General features: G+C 42.8%; 1 protein-coding gene across 1 annotated transcript in view; it reads right to left on the bottom strand.

The window, feature by feature from the left end:
- The window catches only part of mrpl13 (mitochondrial ribosomal protein L13), a 178,281-nt gene that overhangs the window by 33,657 nt on the left and 121,912 nt on the right, over positions 1-22,712 (bottom strand). The window contains exons 6-7 of the mRNA XM_085993689.1: positions 16,211-16,297; positions 4,608-4,729 (exon numbers count right to left, since the gene is read on the bottom strand). Of these exons, the coding sequence (XP_085849815.1) occupies positions 4,608-4,729; positions 16,211-16,297 (209 nt within the window). The remainder of the gene's footprint in view (positions 1-4,607; positions 4,730-16,210; positions 16,298-22,712) is intronic.

Below are 22,712 nucleotides of genomic sequence, written 5' to 3'. Positions count from 1 at the left end.
AGCACCTGAAAACTGTGACAATTTGACCTAACAGATTGCCTCAAAGTACTCCTGATAGGTGAGAGCACCGGACTGCTGATCAATGGCACGAGAAGGATGTATGTGGTCTGCAAGTTGTTTTCAGTTCTGTGAATCAAAATAGTGAAGATTGCTAGAAAAGTTGACAGAAAGAAGGAATTCCCCATGGAGGGCATTGGTGGCTGTGAGCAAAAGGAGGTGGTTTTTAGGAGACTTAAAAAAAAAGATTTGAAAGACTTGCATTTCTATAGCGTCTTTCACGACCTCAGGATGTCCCAAAGCGCTTTTCAGCCAATGAAGTACTTTTGAAGTGTAGTCACTGTTGTAATGTCAGAAATGCGGCAGCCAATTTGTGCACAGCAAGCTCCCACAAACAGCAATGTGATAATGACCAAATAATCTGTTTTAGTGATGTTGTTTGAGGGATAAATATTGGCCAGGACACCGGGGAGAGCTCCCCATTTCTTCTTCGAAATTGAGCCATGGGATCTTTTACGTTCACCTGAGAGGGCAGACAGGGCCTCAGTTTAACGTCTCATCCAAAAGACGGCACCTCCGACAGTGCAGCACTCTCTCAGTACAGCACTGGGAGTGTCAACCTGGATTTTGTGCTCAAGTCTCTGGAGTGGGACCTGAACCCACAAACTTCTGACTCAGAAGTGAGAGTGTTACTGAGCCATGGCTGACACTTTGAAGGAGGATAGAGATACAGTAAGGTAGTCGAATTTAGGGATTGAGATGGCTGAAGGCATGAGGATACAAAGGAAGCCAGTATTGGAAGAGTGAAGGGTACGTACAGCAGCGCAGGGCTGAAGGAGGCTGAGATTTGTAGGAGTGCTGTCAGCATACAATGTTAAGGAGAACGAGTAGTCACAAAGGACATCTCTGGTGACTTTGCTCAGGGTAGTCTTAGTGCTACGGGCAGGGCACGGCAGAAACTTTGTTAAAGTGGGGATGATGAGCACAGAGCTGAGTGGCAATGGCATGCTCAAGGGCTTCAAAGAGGATAGTGAGGTTGGAGATAGGTGGTAGAGAGATCGAGGGTAGTTTTTCGAGGAAGGAATGTTGACAGCAGGTTTGAGGGGGATTGAGGACAGAGCCTCAGAAAAGAAAGCTATTGACAATGTTAGCAATCATTGGGGTGAGGAGCAGTTGCTGCAATCTAATTTCATTACAGCAGCTGTTCATTGTTTAGGCAAGATACGTCAAAAGAGGTGCAATTTCTTTCAAAAATGTATCTCTCAAAGCTGGAAGTATAGTGACAACAGAAGCTCAAGAGTGGTTTTTGTCCAGGTGATACGCATACAGGCTTTCTGAACAATTCAAAGACTGTGGGAATAGCTCTATGCTGACAAATAATGAATATCCTAATTAAACATCTGAACAGCATAATGCAACCTCTAATCTGACAAAACTTGTGTTTACTTTTTTACTTTTAATTCTACAGTGTGTGGACAATAGAGCTCTTAGAAAATTGTGGGTTTTAGACAAGATACCACCCTACAGTTCTGAATGAGATTTCATTGTATTGCACTTGAACAGTCAGCTTTATGCTCTGCTACTGAACAGCTGGTTCCTTTCTAATATTCTGGGAGTTCAACAGTAAGAACACAAATTGAAAAGACAACAGAATTAGCCATTTTCATAAATTCAGATTTTGACAGGAATCCTCCTGGATTTTGCAATTGCTGGTGCAGCCAAGCACACTACCCAGTGATTACACTCAGAAGAAAAGACTGCGGCATTATATAACTTACAAAATAAACGAAATATAGAACCATACGAGCTTATAGTACAGGAGGCAGCCATTCGGCTCATTGCGTCTGTGCAATCCAAACCTAATTCCACTGCCCGCTCTCGACCCATAATGTGCATTCCACTGCTTTACAACGCTTGAAAGAATAAGAAAGTTAACAACGTGTTTCTGAACAATAAAGGCAAACGAGAAATAATTCTGCTGCAGATCACAGAATCTAAAAATTGCCCAAATGCCCCTGACTTCCAAGAGCTATTATTGAAACAACTGACAAGAGCTGCTCAGGAATCTTAAGAGATGAAATTTCACTACTTCTTTACAATTTCCTCACTGATTATTGACCTTTTAAGTGAGCATGGCTAAAATTGGCTAATTAACCAAATAAAATGTATATACAGCAAATTACAGAAAAGTATGTATAAAGGAGGTAATTTGGCCCTTTTGAATTCATCAATTCCGAGATCCTAATTTCCCCCCAGAGTAGCATCCAATTATTTCTTAAACAATGTTAAGATTTTTGCCTCCAGGAACCTATCTAAACATTGGTCACTCTTTGGGTGAAGACGAATTTCCAGATATGTCCTAAAGTTACCGTTTACTGGTTTGAGCCTGTGTCCACTAGTTCTATTTCCGCAGTTTAATTTAAAGTAATATTCTGGTTCACTTTTTCTACAGCCCTAACAATTTTATATCTCTATAGAAACACCTCTTGGATCCCTTCTTTCTAGGCCAGAAAACCTAAGTTGTCCAACCTTTCAGACAATTTCTTATTCATTTTGAGGGTTTACTCCGAATCCCCACATCTTCGAATTTAATTAATAGCCTTTCACGTGGGACTTTATCAAAAGCCTTTTGGAAGTCGAGGTACACCAGATCTTAGGGCTTAACACCGTCTACTTGGTTTGTCATTTCCTCAAAGAAGTTGAGGAGGCTGGTCAGCAGGATCTTTCCCTCCTTGCTGACTGCTGTTAATAGGTTCTTGTTGTATATAGTTGCCATGATAGTTCCTCACCCACTCCATTCTAAACCCCTATAAGTAATCAGATAATAAATGTAAAAAGAACCAAAGCAACCCATGAAATCCAACTACTTCTCTTCCTCACTCCTCCACCACCCCACAATTCAAAATAAATGTGGCTGCACGGGTTTCTGTCTCCAGTGTAAGAAGCTATGAGGTCAGTTTCTAATGTTTAAAAAACCTGCAAATTCTAGAAACTGATGTGTGGCCAAGGTTCTAAAGCATGCATGAGCAGCACGTTTCTAAATGTACTCTTGGCTGTATTTTGTCAGTGTTGGGGCTCAGGGAAGAGAGAGAGAGCGAGGCGAGCGAGAGACGGGGAGAGCAAGCGAGAGACAGCGAGAAAGAAAGAAAGACTTGCTTTTATATAGCGCCTTTCACGACCACCGGACGTCTCAAAGCGCTTTACAGTCAATGAAGTACTTTTGAAGTGGAGTCACTGTTGTAATGTGGGAAATGCGGCAGCCAATTTGCGCACAGCAAGGTCCCACAAACAGCAATGTGATAATGACCAGATAATCTGTTTTTGTTATGTTGGTTGGGGGATAAATATTGGCCAGGACACCGGGGAGAATTCCCCTGCTCTTCTTCAAAATAGCGCCATGGGATCTTTTACGTTCACCTGAGAGAGCAGACAGGACCTCGGTTTAACATCTCATCCAAAAGATGGTACCTCTGACAGTGCAGCACTCCCTCAGCACTGCACTGGAGTGTCAGCCTAGCTTTATGTGCCCAAGTCCTTGGAGTGGGACTTGAACCCATAACCTTCTGACGCAGAAGCGAGTGTGCTAACAATTGGGCCATAGCTGACACAGAAGGCGCGGGGGGGGGGGGGGGGTGCGGGATGCAAGTGAGGGCCAGGGCGCGCGCGAAGGCCAGTTGGCGAGGGGGTGCGCACGCACGTGAGACAGCCGGGGGGGGGGGGGGGGCGCTCGCGCGTGCGAGACAGCCAACAGCGGGCGGGGGGGCTCACGTGCGCAACTGAGCGAGAGACATCCGGGGAGGGGGGCGCGACCGAGAGCAAGCGAGTGAGTGACGGGGAGGGAGAACGAGGGGCGGAGGGGGGAGAACGAGGGACGGAGGGGGGAGAACGAGGGACGGAGGGGGAGAACAGGAGACAAGTGAGAAAGATGGAGAGAAAGATGGGAAGAGAGAGAGAGAGATCATTCCAACAGTAACAGCTAATTTTTTTTCTTCTCTTCGTCCTCTGGCAAAAATATTTAAAAAATAAATCTTTGAGCAATGTTTTTCCAGCTACTAATAAATACTTTGGTAAAAGATATTAACTTTATGTCCCGGACCACAAACAGATGTGTCTCCAGGGAGAGGAATGGTATATTCTGTACATCTTCATTGTCTGGACCTATAATTCACGGTCCAGTCACTTCCAGATGTTTCCTCTGCTGTGCTCAGTGTGAAAAGGACTTTTCTGCACTCGCAAAAGCCAAATTCACACAATTTCCAATTCTATATTAGAACCCCTGTGAACTTTAGAGACAATGATAATTAAAAGTTTTATCAGGAACACAGTTGTCGAATGCAATTTATCTCCAGTGGAAAAACTGATTAGGCGAGCAGCAGTAAATCATCAGTTTTTACAATTCAGTAAAAACAGAAAAATAAACAAAGCAACAACCACTGCTATATTGAAGCTAGTGTTTGGAAACACACACCTCATTACTCAGTGTAGAATTTTATTGTTCTGAACCTAATCCAATATAAAGTCTTAAAAGAAAATAGTTTAAAAACAGCTCGCCGGGCTGTTTCGTACATTGATAAATTCGGCCCATCAACTGAAGGATATATTCTACTTACGGTGTCCATAGCCTTGGGAAAGCATTAATCTCCTCTTGTGTGTACTCATTCAACCTTCTGGGTACATGCCGTGGCTGTGGAAGCTCTTCTACCAAGTTCTTAAGAATTTCATCTGGAATCACCTTATGAAATAGAAAAGCAATGGAGAAAAATGACACTGCATTTAAGATTTACCAAATATTTTGGGCAAATGTTGGCTTTTTGGCATGTCGATTCCAAGTTAAGAAGAATATACAATACAACTGCACGGATATTAAATTAAAACCTAATTTCTTAAAGGCACCTCAAGTAATTTTCTATTTTTTCTTTGAATTGAAAGGGCTGGTAGGAAAGGCGGCAAGCACCTAATTTATTGTTGCAAATAGGAGTCAAATGAACACAACATTAGCCCCCATTCGTCACTGCAAGTGACGCAACTACATAAAACCAAAACTCTCACGAGCATGTCCGCTATGAGCGGTGCGGACTGTACTTGAACTACAGCGCATGCAGAGGCAGTTGGGCTTGTGGTGGACATTATTTTTGGTTGTGACTTCAATCCTTCCTTCTCTGAGCCTGCTTCATGAAATAAAACAGGCCAATTTTAGCAGGAGGAAGAAAAAGCTACTAATGTACATGTCACTTTAAAAAAGCAGCTCCACACAATAAGCATCGGTGGCCTACATTACTTCTTATTCACAATCTTTCCCTTTCCTTTGAGCAGTTAACCTCACATTTAATGGGTGCTCATATTGGCCCAGAAATTCGGGTCTCCACGGGTGAGTACGCACGGGGTACTCACCCGTAGGCCCGATGGAAGTGCCGGTTTCCTGCATGCACTGCGCATGCGCGGGAAACCGGCACTTCCGTTCCCCTGAAAGAAGGGGTTCAGAGTTCGAAAGCGTGCGCAGGAGAGGCTGCGCGTGCGCATCAAACTTACGGTTTTTTTGCAGGTTTTCCTGGGAGGGTAAGTCTCCAGGAGTTACACATTTAAAAAGCAGTCGTAAGGCCTGCTTTTTACAAGGTAAGTGGTGAATTAATTCAAATTAAAACATTTTTTCCACAGGTTTATTATTTTTAAATACCTTTCTTTAAAGTAAGTTTATTTTTAGCCCCGTTAGAAAATAAAATTCTTTTTTTCAAAAATTTAAATTATTGTTTAAAATAGTTATTTCATGTAATTTATGGCTTATTTAAAAAATGTGATGTTTTTTAAAAATGTATTTGAAGATTTAGTGATTTTTGGGGCTTATAGTATTTATAGGTTTGACAGGTCTTCCTGTCAAACTTATGAATGAAGCATTCCCTGCTCCGATTGGCTCCCCATGGCCCACGTGATCCCAGGGGACGCATCGAACTAACTGTGCCCCTGGGATACGCAAGCACTGCGCGCCGGCAGTTGGAGCAGGCCGAGGATCGGAATTCCACGGGGGACCACAGCTCAACGGCCGGCGCGGTAGGCAAGTGCAGGTCGGGGGCTTACACCCGCGGGAAGCCCCCGACCCGAATTTCTGGGCCAATATCACATTACAGAAGACAGGCAAACACTGGATCCAGTACAGCAACATCAAACACGAGGGAATAAGAATAGTAACTTTTTAAAATATCACATAAGTTATCAGCACAACTAGTTAGTTATCAGTTGTAGCCTCTGTGGAGATGTTCATCTACTTGTACTAGTTAAATTGAAGGATTAAGAACTGGGGCGAAACCGACCAGAATTGTAAAATGCTAATAACTTTCACATTTCCTGGGTCAACCATTTGTATAATTATTTGCAGATTCAGGTGTCATTTGGGTGGGTGGTGGGAACTGAAATTTACATGCAGGTGAAATTTAAAGCAAAGGCACAATTAAAGGGGAATCTGAGAATAGGGGACAAAAATTCTGAAAGCCTTTAGAAAGGCTCAAGTTACATCTCAAGTTATTAACAACCTTTACCAAGCACGGTGGCATAGTGGTTAGCACTGTTGCCTCACAGCGCCAGGGACCCGGGTTCGAATCCGACCTCGGGTAACTGTCTGTGTGGAGTTTGCACATTCTCCCCGTGTTTGCGTGGGTTTCCTCCGGGTGCTCCAGTTTCCTCCCACAGTCCAAAGATGTGCGGGTTAGGTTGATTGGCTATGATAAATTGACCCTTAGTGTTAGGGGGATTAAATACGTGGGGTTACGGGGATAGGGTGGGATATGTGTTGGTGTAGGGGTTACGGGGATCGGGTAGGATATGTGTCGGTGCAGGCTCGATGGGCCGAAATGGCCTCTATCTGCACTGTGTGATTCTGTGAAGGCTGAAGAGGTAGGGAAGAAGCCACAGACAAAAATGAAGCCCAACGTGCAGGAATGGGTCTGTAGACAAGTGACTGAGCAGCCTAGTGCCCGACCCTACCTGAAGCAAAGGTGTTGTTACATGAGGTGGTTACAGGGTCACACCTCTGTGCCAATCTATGGCACCATCCCGATAAGTCTACAGAATGCTTTGTAAGAGGTGCGACAGAGTCGAGACCAGGGCTGACCACAAGTGTCACTGGCTGTGCAGGTTAGCAGTTGATGCGCCTACACAGTTGATGGCACTTCTCTGCAGCTGGCTTTCTGCTGCCCTGGTATCTCTGAAGGTCGGGTAAGTGTCCCTTATTTCACGTAGTGCCACACAAAGCATGTTGCTTTGAGAGTTACTTGGTTTCCCTTATTTTTGTGCGCTACTGAAGGAGAGTAAGAAGATCCTACGTGAACCTGTGTGTCCTTTACTAACCAGTATATGATAATGTAGGAATAGGTGTATTCCTAACAAATAATGGAGCTTGACTCGGAAGAACAACAAACAGGATTTTAATGCTGGATAAGATGAAATACAGCAAACAACGTAGACCGATGCAGGAGAGTCGTGGAACAGGTCTTTCCCCAGTGGGGACGCCACGAGGACTGACTAGGCAGTCCGGAGGTTTGCGTGATGATGTCATCGCGTTTGCGTCGTGACGTCATTGCGTTGCTCGCGTTAGCCCACGTTTGGGTGAGTCACGTGATGCGCGACGTGACGTCATCACGTTAGGTCGCGTTCTTAAAGGGGCAACGCCCCGTACATGCAAACTGTATATAAACATAGTTAAAGTTAAAGGGAATTATGTATAATGAGTAAGGGACACTTGGTGGTACCGCTACAATAAAATAAAATGCAAGTTAAAGCAGATAAATAATATTCATCTGCACAAGCAAGGATTTTTCCAAAACCTTTAATCAGTGCATGAAGAACGCTGCATTGGGAGAACATTGCGCTAGTACAGCAGACGATACAGGAGGAAGTCTAGGTGCCAGTATATACTGGCAGGCTTTTTAAACAGCTGACGTGGTGGAAACTGCACCCGAGGTGAGACTTATTGATCATAAGCTTATTCTGAATTAGTTTGGATGGTTAATAGTAGCAAAATGTCATCACAGATATCAATCACAAATGTTCATGCAAGAAATATTAATATGTTAAATGGTGGGAAAATTCAATGACTGAAAATAATGCAAGAAAATGAAGGCATTTTCCTTTAAAAAGTTAAATACAGGCAGTCGGATTTACAAAGGCTGTTGGAAGGAAAGATCAACTATGTCCATAAAGAGATGAATTGAACATATGGAGTCTTGGCGAGAACCTTATTCCTCTTGGCATTTTAGTTAAAAATGGGATTTTCTGCTTTGCACAGGGTAGAACCAGATGGCCAGGCTTCTGTAACTCTTCCAGATAGTTACAGAAAAATATTTAGAGAGATGAATCTAAAGAGTAAATCTCTCCAACAAACAATTTTGCAAAGGTTGCTCCAGAACCCTAGGATGCAGCTGACTATTTTGCAAAACACTAATCTTTGAAGAGTGTTTCACCAATGAAAGATGTCGACAGTTTGATACTTCAGGTAATTTGAACTTGAGAAAAAGTACAGAGCTATGCCATCTAAATGGATAAACAATGGATTAAGTCTTCAGGTTGTAAATCAGATATAGGAAGAAGAATTTCAGAACAGCAGCAATCTATCATTTGCCACACTCCCTCTGCTAAACAGGTAAGCCCCTACCTCCCTTGAGGTCCAGCCGTTTATATTTTCAAATTCTGTACACTTCCCTGCCTTCTCCTCCACCCTCCCCAACCGCCGCCCTCCTCCATCTCTCCCTCCTCCACTTTGCTCCCACCCACCCGTGCTCTACTCCCCAGCCTTCCCTTTGCTGTGCTCTAGTTCCTGCCCGGACTCAGAATAAGACCACATTAGGCATCACAATCATGTGCTACATCACCTGTGAGCAACATTACAGGGATCAGCTAATAATTTAAAAATTAACATTGAACTTTTATCAGATTGCTGTTGTTTGAAGCACAAACTAAGCAAAGCCAAGATCCCTAAATGCGAACTACCTGACATGAATCTTGTCATTCATGTGGAAATGACTTATGAAATAATACTGGGCGGCCTGCTGGTGGCGCTGTCCAGGGAGAGTATAAATACTCGGGCATGGGCCCAGCTTGCTCAGGACATTCTTTAACAGGAACTAGTGAAGGACACAACTAGATCTCCATGTTGTAAAACAGCTGATTAAAGCTTTAATGCTTAGACCAAGTGCCTAATAGTTCTCTTACATCACTACCTAGTTTTTGCAATTTCATGCAAGTAGTTGTTTGAATTAGTACATTACCTTACCGAAAGTATTCCTCTCGTTACATGTACCTACTAGATAGAATTACAACACAGAAAATAAACTCATTGGCCCGGAATTTGCAGTCCAGATGGCGGCGAACTGGTAGCGTTCACTGTCATTTCGCCTTTGAAACTGACTGCAACTTTGGGATTTGGCACATGCAGAAATCCTGAAGTTGTGGCCTGTCATTCACTGCTCCGACACAGGCTGCACCCAACAGAGCCGGCAATCAGTCTAATCTCTCAAATCAGGGAAGCTGACAAAAACTTCGGCTCTTCCGCAGTAATACTGCTGTTAAATTCCCCTGTTTCTAAAGGTACTAAACCTTAACGAAAGTAAATTAATCATTCCTTTAAGTTGGCGTGGCTCAAAGATTTTTTTTCCCATTAATTATTTTTTCACCCACCTTGGCCTCTTCTCGCAGGGTGGATTTGGCTTGGGTTGGTGGCTGCCGCTACTGCACTCTCACAGGCACTGGTGGCCCACTCTGGCTATGCAGACAACCACATCCTGAGAATTTGGGGCAGGGTCCCACGCGACTGCACTTATGCTGCTGAAGCAGAGCCCCGGGAATTGCAGGCATTCGACTACTACAGTATGTATGAGAAGTCACTCGCATTTAAAAATTGAAAGTAGAAAAATACTACAATATCTGCAATAGTATGCCAATGCAGGATGCTTGCATCATCAGTCTGTAAATGCAGTTTTTACTTGACAATTATACACAAAATAAATATTTAGCCATCAAGATTTTGCTGCTTTAGTGGCCAGGTTAGTTGTTAAGTAGAGTAATTCCACAGCTGTGTGTCTAGGCATCAAGGGGTAGAGTTTCCGCTTTGGGCACAATCGGCGATCCGGGCTCAAATTGCGCTAGTTTTGAGAAGTTTTTTCCCGCCTCAAGTTTCCGCTCAAACTCATTTGCATATCGCCGGGCACAAAATCTGCCAAGAACAATGAAATTGGGCAGCGTTTTACAACGCAATTTAAAAAAAAAATTTTTTGCTTTAATTTGCAATAATCCTTGATGTATTTAAGAGTGGTAACTTGGTAAAGTTTGATTAATACAGCTGAAACTGGGGTTTATCACAAAAAATAAGCATTTTAAATCAGTGTCTAGTCCACCACCTGTGAGTAACTTGATTTGAAAAAATAACTGAAAATGATTTCAAAAAAACACAGAACCATTTCCTGGTTATATTGGGTTATAGCAGTCAGTTTCTTAGTAAATTAAAAAAATATATACTCAAAAGCTTTTAAAATGTGCCTATTAGTGTCCTTGCACCCAAAAGAACCAGCTTAATTTTTGGAGCCTCCTCGAAGGCCCACAAACGAGTGCAATTAGCAGAAACTCACCATGGTGATTAATTTGATCTGGGTGCGTGGCTTATTTGTGGGCGGGGCTTGCTTCTAGCGCAATGTTTTCTGAAACTAGTGCAAAAGTTTGTGTAAACGCAATTTGTGCTGATCATAATTTGCGCTTAAAATTCCACGATCTTATGTGCTGGTGTCGCCGATTTCGGCTGAATTGCGGCGAAAAAATCAGCACAACCGGCGGAAACTCCAGGCCCAAGGATTTAATGGGGATAGGATTTCCTCATCAAAATACTTCTACCCGCGGTTGTTGCTCTATGTTTCAAGTTGAGGCATGTTATCAGGTCAATGCAGCGGAGCAAGGCGTTGTACCTGTCCCTGCAGCCAACTTAATTTTTTTTATATATATTAAACTTCAAAGCATTAACTCATTAAAATTACTGAACTACTTATGCAGCTCCCTAAATTTATGAAGTGCTTAGATAGTTTCAATCCTTTAGATAATAAAATAATACTTCGATCACTTGTATGTTGCAGATATCGAGATAACGAGACCTGGGTGTCCTTGTGCATCAGTCGCTGAAGGTAAGCATGCAGGTGCAGCAGGCGGTTAAGAAGGCAAATGCTATGTTGGCCTTCGTAGCAAGAGGATTCGAGTACAGGAACAAGGATGTCTTGCTGCAGTTGTCCAGGGCCTTGGTGAGACCACACCTTGAGTATTATGTGCAGTTTTGGTTGCCTTATCTGAGGAAGGATGTTCTTGCCATGGAGGGAGTGCAGCGAAGATTCACCAGACTGATACCTGGGATGGCAGGAATGACGTATGAGGAGAGATTGGATCGATTGGGCTTGTACTCGCTGGAATTTAGAAGAATGAGAGGGGATCTCATTGAAACTTATAAAATTCTAACAGGACTAGACAGACTAGATGCAGGAAGGATGTTCCCGATGGCGGGACGTCTAGAACCAGGGGTCACAGTCTAAGGATAAGGGGTAAGCCATTTAGGACTGAGATGAGGAATTTCTTCACCCAGAGAGTGGTGAACCTGTGGAATTCTCTACCACAGAAGGCAGTTGAGGCCAATTCATTAAATATATTCAAGAAGGAGTTAGATATATTTCTTGAGGCTAAAGGGATCAAGGGATATGGGGAGAAAGCAGGGACAGGGTACTGAGTTTGGATGATCAGCCATGATCTCATTGAATGGCGGAGCAGGCTCGAGGGGCCGAATGGCCTACTCCTGCTCCTATCTTCTATGTTTCTATATATAGAATGGGTACATGCGTAGTGAGGTGCAATGAATTCCCTTTGATTTAGCGTTTTCTTTTGATCCTTTTCTCTGCCAATTTTCTCTTTTACTCGCCTCTCCTGAAGGTTGACTCCTTGCTGAGTTACGTCTCCTCTGGTGTCTCTGGTAACATGTTTATGTGGCTGTTTTTCATGTTTGAGTCATCTGCTAACTAGACAGTGAGTGTTGACAGGCTATTTGATCACTGGAACGATCACAGCTGAGCCCAATGCTGCCTTTGCCTGATGGTCACATACCCGCAGCTCTTGATTTGAATGAAATAGAGTTCAGTTAAAAAAAACATTGTATTTAAAGGGGAATTTTAAAAAAAAGTGACGATATAAAACTCTCATGATGTATTTTCATTGAAAGCTTCTTTACATTTTTCCAGGACCATTATTGCAAAGTAACAGCGGCTTGTGGGAAGGTTTTACATAATTATGCAATGTGCGTTGATTTAAAGACTATCATTCCTGAAGAGCACTGCATTTACAAATTGCTCTGCTTTTTTTATATTTGTTCCTGGGATGTGGGCGTCGCTGGCAAGGCCAGCTTTTATTGCCCATCCCTAATTGTCCTCGAAAAGGTGGTGGTGAGCCGCCTTCTTGAACCGTGTGGTGATGGTACTCCCAGTGCTGTTAGGGAGGGAGTTCCAGGATTTTGACCCAGCGACGATGCAGGATCAGTGATGTATTTCTAAGTCAGGATGGTGTGTGACTTGGAGGGGAACTTGGAGGTGATGGGGTTCTCATGCGTCTGCTGTCCTTGTCCTTCTAGGTGGTAGAGGTCGCGGGTTTGGGAGATGCTGCCGAAGAAGCCTTGGTGAGTTGCTGCAGTGCATCTTGAGGATGGTACAAACTGCAGCCACGGTACGCCGGTGGTGGAGGGAGTGAATGTTTAAGGTGGTGGATGGGGTGCCAATCAAGCAGGCTGCTTTGTCTTGGATGGTGTCGGGTTTCTTGAGTGTTGTTGGAGCTGCACTCCGCCAGGCAAGTGGAGAGTATTCCGTCACACTCCTTGACTTGTGCCTTGATGGTATTGGTAGAGTGAGGGATATGCCGGGCCATGAGGTTACAGATTGTGGTGGAATACAATTCTGTTGCTGCTGATGGCCCACAGCGCCTCTTGGATGCCCAGTTTTGAGCTGCTAGATCTGTTCTGAATCTATCTCATTTAGCACGGTGGTAGTGCCACACAACACGATGAAGGGTGTCCTCAGTATGAAGATGGGACTTTGTCTCCACAAGGACTGTGCGGTAGTCACTGCTACCAATGCGGTCATGGACAGATGCATCTGCGACAGGTAGATTGGTGAGGACGAGGTCAAGGTCAAGTAGGTTTTTCCCCTTGCGTTGGTTCTCTCATCACCTGCCGCAGGCCCAATCTGGCAGCTATGTCCTTCAGGACCAGGCCAGCTCGGTCAGTTATGGTGCTACCGAGCTACTCTTGGTGATGGACATTGAAGTCCCCCACCCAGAGTACATTCTGTGCCATTGCTACCCTCATTGCTTCTTCCAAGTGGTGTTCAACGTGGAGGAGTACTGATTCATCAGCTGAGGGAGGACGATGGGTAACAATCAGCAGGAGGTTTCCTTCCCCATGCTTGACCTGAAGCCATGAGAATTCATGGGGTCCGGCGTCAATGTTGAGGACTCCCAGCGTTACTCCCTCCCAACTGTATACCACTGTGCTGCCTCCTCTGGTGCGTCTGTCCTGCCGGTGGGACAGGACATACCCAGGGATGGTGATGGAGGGGTCTGGGACATTGGCTGAAAGGTATGATTCTGTGAGTATGACTATGTCAGGCTGTTGCTTGACTAGTCTGTGGGACTATTACTATTAAGCTAGTCAAGCAAGAAGATTCATAGCCAAGGATACCCAAATATGGGAAGGGCTTACTCATATTTTGTATATACTGGGGCTATAGTCGTCGTCGAGTTGTCTGTCACATTATTTTCAACCAGGGTCCCTTAAGATCTTAAGTGGAAAACAGAAAAAAAGACCCAGGTTAAATTAATGTCAACAGCTATAGTCTGCTATTTGTAACAATTATAGCTATAGTTAACACAAAGAATAATGCATGGAACAAGAAAAGGCCAGTAGGTTCATCAAGTCTGTTCTTTCCACAGGCCACACGCAATCTATCCAATCACGGGCTTTACCCCAGCCATTTAATCAAAGGAGAACTGTCCACAAATGCTCTCTAATCTAAAAATTAATGAGTAAAATGTTAGAACATTTATCAATCCTTACACCTCTACTATTCAGTCCTAGTCTGCTGCCCTCAACAGATAATACACCTCACTCAGAGCATGCACAGGAACTATTTTGTGCCATGGAGTATTAAATTATCCCTCTATATTTATTCCCAGCACCTTCAATGCTGATCCCAACCAAATACATACACAGCTTTTTTTTTGTAAAAGGAGTTCATCGTCACAGCATCAATTGCTTTTTGCTGGAAATGTGTTGCACAAATCCATGGTTCTGAGGGGAAAAACATCTTTTAATCTCTAGTCTCACTTTGTTGGTGAAATCCATGTCCCCCAGTTCTCTGCTCACAGTCTGTATGTCAGCCGTGGCTCAACGATAGCACTCTCGCGTCGGAGTCAGAAGGTTGTGTTTGTGAGTTGAAGTCCCACTCCAGAGACTTGAGCACATAAATAATGTAGGCTGACAAGCCAGTGCAGTACTGAGGGAGTACTAAACTGTTGGAAGAGACGTTAATCCAAGGCCCCGTCTGCTCTCTCAGGTGGATGTTAAAGTTCCCACATCACTATTTCGAAGATCAGGGGAGTCTCCCTGGTGTCCTGGCCAGTATTTATCCCTCAATCAACCTCTCTAAAAACCAGATTATCTGGTCATTATCACATGGCTGTTTGTGGGACCTGTGCGCAAATTGGCTGCCGTGTAGCCTACATTACAACATTGGCTGCAAGTCTGTCTGTCTTTCCATTAAATATATCTCTTAGCATTTAAAGACCTGAATCATGTCTCTCCTCAATATTACTTCAATGAAAACAAGTTCAGCTCTGCAAGTCTCTCCTTACAATCTCAAACCCTAAGTCTTCGAATCATCCTTGCTCTTCTCGGAACCCTCTCCAGGGTCCTTTAAGAAGGCACGGCTTCCACAATTATACACAATCTCAACAGCATTGAGAGCTTTTTGGAAAAAAATTCAAACGTGTTTGCAAATCTAAAGAAACAAGCCACCAATATCTGTCCTCCTTACAGTATTTCTGCCTAATTCAAAATATATTCAATGCATATAATTTTAACAGACAGGAGAATATATCCCAGCAAACAATGTTAATGGAAATTTAATCCTACAACTGTTCACTGGAATAAAAATCATGTGTATTTTTTTTTTTTTTAAAGTAGGTCCATTCAATTCTGAAGTTCCTTTCCAGTGAAGGACATTTCTGCATGTTTTCAATTACAGAATATTTTCATAAGGAGCATGACGCAAAATATGTACTATATGCTGGAATATAATAAAAGGAAATGAAGACCGATAGTTTCTGAATTTGTTTTTGACATTCTTATTCTTCTTCCCCTCAAACGAATGCAAGCACTTGCCTCCACGTGGCCTTCGATTGCTGGGTCAACAAACTAATAAAGCTCAGATGCTGCTGAAAGTTGCTGGCAGTAAGGGTGGTCTTTGCTCAGCTCAAATTAGCTGGCAGTGGAACAGAGCGAAATATCAGCTTCTTGTTCTTTCGCCTGTCCCCCCCCCCCCGACACCAGTGCAGACTGCTTTTACTCTCCATTTATATGTTGCTGAACCACTTCCACCAGTCTGTGGTTGTCGTGATACAAAATCATTCCCGTTTATATACTGCGGCACAGGCTTGGAGAATGGCAGCGGCACGAGAACCACTGTGTGTACATAAAAAAAAAAATCACGGCTCCTCAAAAACGACCGACATGATGTTAAAGCAACTTCTCACAAGCAATAGCGTCTATTTTTGATTGTGGAAGTGACCTTCCTGATATCAGAGAAAGATCTGTACATGCCGGCCAGGTACGCTTGCTGCCAGCAGTGCTCTACTCTCAGAGGCACGTTACCCTACTTAGTTTATATCTGTGGGGCCTTCAAAGGCAGGGCTGAAATATAAATGGACTAAATGGGGGCTAAAAATGCACAAGAGCAGCTGTTTTTTTTAATGAAGACGCTTGTAAAACTTGGAGATTGGTCACTTAGCTCAGAACAGCCAGCTCAGCAAACTTGTCCGCTCACGTCTAATGGGAGCACAATTTCACTCCCAACAAAGGAGAGATTATGTAACAGGAAACATCAACAACTGAATTTGGATGTTTAATAGAGAAAATAAAATTGATGCCTGTTACACTTACCTCATCCGGGAAGAGGTGCAATCTTTGCATCATGGTTCTTCGATGCAAATTCCTTGGCAGCATACCGTAGATAGCCAGTTTTACAATCTGTAACGAAAATACACTATTGAAACTCCAACCATATTATTAATTATACCCTTTCATGACCAGGTTTATCAAAACCTAAAAAAAGTTACACATCAAGATTTAACAGTTTTCAAAAACAAATTTGCTGTACATTTCTCAGATGAACATGATGCTTCCCAAATTGCAGATGCAATATAACGTGGATAAATGCGAGGTTATCCACTTTGGTGGCAAAAACAGGAAGGCAGATTATTATTTGAATGGCAATAGATTGGGAGAAGGGGAAGTGCAAAGAGACCTGGGTGTTCTTGTGCACCAGTCGCTGAAGGTAAGCATGCAGGTGCAGCAGGCGGTTAAGAAGGCAAATGGTATGTTGGCCTTCGTAGCGAGAGGGTTTGAGTACAGGAACAAGGATGTCTTGCTGCAGTTGTACAGGGCCTTGGTGAGACCACACCCAGAGTATTGTGTGCAGTTTTGGTCGCCTTATCTGAGGAAGGATGTTCTTGCCATGGAGGGAGTGCAGCGAAGATTCACCAGACTGATACCTGGGATGGCAGGAATGACGTATGAGGAGAGATTGGGTCGATTGGGCTTATACTCGCTGGAGTTTAGAAGAATGAGAGGGGATCTCATTGAAACTTATAAAATTCTAAAAGGACTAGACAGACTCGATGCAGGAAGGATGTTCCCGATGGTCGGGGAGTCCAGAACCAGGGGTCACAGTCTAAGGATAAGGGGTAAGCCATTTAGGACAGAGATGAGGAGGAATTTCTTCACCCAGAGAGTGGTGAACCTGTGGAATTCTCTACCACAGAAGGCAGTGGAGGCCAATTCATTAAATATATTCAAGAAGGAGTTAGATATATTTCTTAAGGCTAAAGGGATCAAGGGATATGGAGAGAAGGCAGGGACAGGGTACTGAATTTGGATGATCAGCCATGATCTCATTGAATGGCGGAGCAGGCTCGAGGGGCCGAATGGCCTACTCCTGCTCCTATCTTCTATGTTTCTATGTTTAATGCACTATTTTCTGCATTTGAATTTAACAAAATTAGGGTATTGCGCTCACATCATACATTGAGATGTTGTCAGATAGTAACGAACAGATTTTATATAAAAAAAGGAGCAGTAAAACGGTTTTCTGAAACTCGATAAAGACAATGATATAGCTCCTGAAAAGAGCAGTTTTAAAGCAAAAAAGAGTCTTATGGTTTAAAAAGGCTGTGATTGCACTACCCTTTGGTAAAATGTTCCATTTTTTCCCCCTTCTTGCTCATGTCAGCATCTGATAGTATGGAATTCACGCAGTCTTCCCACACCTTGATAAATGGTTTTTAATACAACAAAACTGTGCACTCTCTCCCACAAGCTTTAATGGCTTAACGAGATTTTATTTCTGTTAATTTACTGCACTATATAGCATTTACATTCTTTCAAAAACAAACTCAACGGTCTTTCTTGGGATGTTTATTATTAGAGAAAGCAAGCTCTGGGTTTAACAGCTCATGTATACAATAAAAGAATATTCATCAAAAAATATCCTACGTTCCAAACACAATTACTACAGACAAAAAATAATTATAAGTGACTGCCTTGAATTAAAACCTTGGTTTAAAAGACTTCCCAAAACGAGGGAATGTTATGTTAATATTTAACAAGCCACTGCATTTGAAAGTAACTATGCACAGCGCTACATAATTATTATTTTTCTTCTCCCCCATTTTTGCTTTAAAATCTATAATGAATGAAAGTACAAGATACCATGAGTTCATAAAGGCACCAATGGTTCGATGTAAAACAACACCCTGTTCAAGTGAGTGAAGGGCAGCTGACATATTACTAAAAGCACTTTCAGCTGAAATAATAACAGAAGTAGCAAGAGTTTAATTTGCTGTACAATTGGAGAGGCAGAACAGAGGAAGGGAAAGCGTACATATAAATTCTTCAGGAGACGGAGAAGAACACAAACCAAAATTCCAGAATGAGTAACTAGACAAGGATCAACTTATTGACCCAGCATTTGTACGGATCCTTTGACTTTTTACACAGTGCACAGTCGGAGAATGAAACGAGAAAAACTAACAGAAACAGACAATGCTGGAAACGCTCAGCAGGTTAGTCAGCATCTGTGGAGAGAAGAGACGAGTTAATGTTTCAGGTCGTCAGAACTGGAAGGGACTACACCTGAAACGTTAACCCATCTGTTCTCTACACAGATGCTGACTAACCTGACTGGCTGAGTGTTTCCACAACACTGAAATATTTGTCTCGTAAGTAGCACTGAAGGCAGCAAGAGGATTTTTTTATTTTAAAGGAGAAATTAAAACATAAAAATAATGAAAGTTATGAATTTAAAAAAAATCTATTTCACTTTCTTTTTTTCAACATTTTAATCTTGCAACCTTTTTATAACATCTGTTATGCCAACTATATGGAGTTTATTGAAAAGGAAAGAGTTTATACCTCCCTGCTGGCTAACTACAATGCTGCCCCATTCATAGCCAACTTGTTATAAGACAAGAGGGATGAAATCAGTGCCAGTGACCTAGTCCCCTAACAATGAATCACTCACAATCACATCAAGACACTCAGCTTAGAATAAATCTCAACACAGAGGGAAAACATACTTTTCCTTATATCAAATAAAATTGAGGTATACATTTCCACAGTTGTTAGGTAAAAAAATTATAGTGGGAGCTTAAACCTATTTTTTGTTTACACTATTCCTACCTTATATTACCATTTAGGTAAATTCTATGATGGCTCAAATGTTTCAATTTTGGTGTTCTTGACCTTTGTGAGGAGATTACATCTTAGTTTACCATTAAAAGATGGTGCCAATGAATATTAAAAGGCACTGCAGATTCAAGTGCTCATTGCCAATAAATAACTTTTTAAGATCAAACATGATTTTCATAAATAAAAACAAAATGAAAACAAAGGAATGTTTAAAGGTTCTTTTCTGGTTTGTACAGGATAGTGGGTAATATTAATCAGCAGGTTGCTAACGGCACCCCTCCTACATGGCATCATGCTCTCAAAGTGTGGCATTCATTGCCAGACATGGTGCTAACATTGGATTTGTATCTGACAACTCGGACAATCAAATGGGATCGATAAAATATCCATTTATCTTAAGAAATTTATTGTTAGGTTATGGATAGAAAATGGAAAATGTTAAACTTAATTTAAAGAATATATATTAGAAATTCCTACCTCACAAACTTGAAATTCCACTATTGCTTTGACTTTATATCATGGATTTTATTGTGATGGACACTCATTATTATTAATATATGCTTCTCCTATATTGGATGGTTGATCCACTTCGTTTTGGAAACAACTTTTGATCTCTGGATAATCCAGATCATTAAGGTTTTATTAGCATACTGAAGATAATGACAATATAGAAGACTTGCTGTGTTACAGATTGAATATTCCATTAAGACCCTTGACCATTCCATTGAAACACTGTGACCATTAAAACAGCATTGACTGGTCTAGCTTGTTAGAAACATAGAAGATAGGAGCAGGAGTAGGCCATTCGGCCCTTCAAGCCTGCTCCGCCATTCAATGAGATCATGGCTGATCATCCAAATTCAGTACCCTGTCCCTGCCTTCTCCCCATATCCCTTGATCCCTTTAGCCTCAAGAAATATATCCAACTCTTTCTTGAATATATTTAATGAACTGGCCTCCACCGCCCTCTGTGGCAGAGAATTCCACAGGTTCACCACTCTCTGGGTGAAGAAATTCCTCCTCATTTCAGTCCTAAATGGCTTACCCCTTATCCTTAGACTATGACCCCTGGTTCTGGACTCCCCGGCCATCAGAAACATCCTTTCTGCATCTAGTCTGTCCAGACCTGACAGAATTTTATAGGTTTCGATGAGATCCCCTCTCAATCTTCTAAACTCCAGTGAGTATAAGCCCAATTGACACAATCTCTCCTCGTACGTCATTCCTGCCATCCCAGGTATCAGCCTGGTGAATCTTCGCTGCACTCCCTCCATGGCAAGAACGTCCTTCCTCAGGTAAGGTGACCAAAACTGCACACAATACTCAAGGTGCGGTCTCACCAAGGCCCTGTACAACTGCAGCAAGACATCCTTGTTCTTGTACTCGAACCCTCTTGCTACGAAGGCCAACATACCATTTGCCTTCTTAACCGCCTGCTGCACCTGCATGCTTACCTTCAGCGACTGGTGCACAAGAACACCCAGGTCTCTTTGCACTTCCCCTTCTCCCAATCTATTGCCATTCAAATAATAATCTGCCTTCCTGTTTTTGCCACCAAAGTGGATAACCTCACATTTATCCACATTATAGTGCATTTGCCATGTTTCTGCCCAATCACCCAACCTGTCCAAATCGTACTGGAGTTTCATGACATCCTCCTCACAGCATGCCCTCCCACCCAGCTTTGTGTCATCTGCAAATTTGGAGATATTACATCCAATTCCCTCGTCCAGATCATTAATATATATTGTGAACAGCTGGGGTCCTAGGACCGATCCTTGCGGTACCCCACTAGTCACTGCCTGCCACTCGGAAAACGACCCGTTTATTCCAACTCTTTGCTTTCTGTCCGCCAACCAGTTCTCTATCCAAGTCAATACCTTGCCCCCAATCCCATGTGCCTTAATTTTGCACGCTAACCTTTTATGCGGGACCTTATCGAAAGCCTTCTGAAAGTCCAAATACACCACATCCACTGGTTCTCCCTTATCTATTTTACCAGTTACATCCTCAAAAAATTCCAGTAGATTAGTCAAGCATGATTTACCTTTTGTAAATCCATGTTGACTTTGTCCGATCCTGTCACTGCTTTCCAAGTGCTCTGCTATTACATCTTTTATAATGGACTCTAGCATTTTCCCCACTACCGATGTCAGGCTTACCGGTCTATAATTCCCCGCTTTTTCTCTGCCACCTTTTTTGAATAGTGGGGTAACATTAGCTACCCTCCAATCCATGGGTACTGTTCCAGAGTCTATCGAGTTCTGGAAGATGACCAGCAAGGCATCTACTATTTCCAGGGCCACTTCCTTAAGTACCCTGGGATGTAGATTATCAGGCCCTGGGGATTTATCGGCCTTCAGTCCCATCAATTTTCCTAACACCATTTCCCTACAAATACTGATTTCTTTCAGTTCCACCCTTTCATCAGACCCTATGTTCCGCGGTATTTCTGGGAGGTTATTTGTGTCCTCCTTTGTGAAGACAGAACCAAATATGTATTTAGTTGGTCTGCCATTTCTTTGCTCCCCATTATAAATTCCCCCGATTCTGACTGTGTACATAATGTATACAAACTGAAATATTTTATTACTATTCTAATACAAAATACCAATTTTCAATTATCATTTCCTCTCTCATCTTAGAGCCACTTTGAAGTAAATAGTTTAGGTAAGTAGCCAACATAAGAGGACTCAGCTCAGACTTTCTCCCCTTCGCTTCAAGGGGAAAGAGCGTTCCCTGACAGTCCCACTGAAAGTGTAAAGGAACTCACCATGTGGTGGACCGTGGAGAGAGAACCAATATACTAACACTCCAAGGCATGGCACATTAGTGCAAGAATGTGGCAATCTACAGAAATACTAAACAGCACAACCATTCATCGTCTGTCCAACAATGAACAGTTTAGGCGCTGGCATTGACAAACAGTTCTCGCTTAAAATACGCTGCAACATTTCAGAAATGCGTAATGAAACAGCTTTCCCACAGCTAACAACGGGTTTGTGATGTCTACTTGTGTGACCTAGGTCATTCGCGGCTCCCCTTTTTTATTGCTGATGTAACCTGCTTTCTCAAAAGCTTTCCATAACTTCCAAAAAACATACACAAAAGAAACCTGTCCTCAGAAAAAGTACAAATGCAGTACTCATGCCTCTGTGAACCTCAAATGTGGAGGACAAACTAAAGAATTCCCATTGAAAGGGAAGTAAAACTTTTACTGTGTCAAAGTAGGTAAGAGCAGATGATTTTTCTATTTTTGGTTTTGAGCAAGTTAAACAAAACATCATAATCTCAATAATTTACGGTACTAATGTTGAACTCATGCATTTTTACTTTAACACTTTACAGCTACCTGATTTAGCAAATCTGTTTTGTACAGCATCTAGTACAATCTAGACTGACATTTCAGTGCAGTACTGAGGGAGTGCTGCACTGTTGGAGGTGCCGTCTTTCAGATGAGATGTTAAACTGAGGCCCCATCTGCCCATTCAGGTGCCTGGTTAGTACCTGGAGGGGTGACCATCAGGGAAGACCAGGTGCAGAAGGTCACGGAAGGAGCCCCGAGGAGGGGCGGCTGGTGAGAAGGTCACGGAAGGAGCCCCGGGAGGGGCGGCTGGTGAGCAGGCCCAGGCGTTGGGCTGAAGATTGTCGGACAGGAGGAATGGTGGAAATGGAATGGCGGCGCGCACAGACGCAG

This window comes from Somniosus microcephalus, chromosome 7 (genome assembly GCF_052327205.1).
Source record: "Somniosus microcephalus isolate GS21.2 chromosome 7, FLI_Smic_1.0, whole genome shotgun sequence".
Taxonomy (NCBI): domain Eukaryota; kingdom Metazoa; phylum Chordata; class Chondrichthyes; order Squaliformes; family Somniosidae; genus Somniosus; species Somniosus microcephalus.
This window is presented reverse-complemented; position numbering and strand designations above follow the sequence as displayed.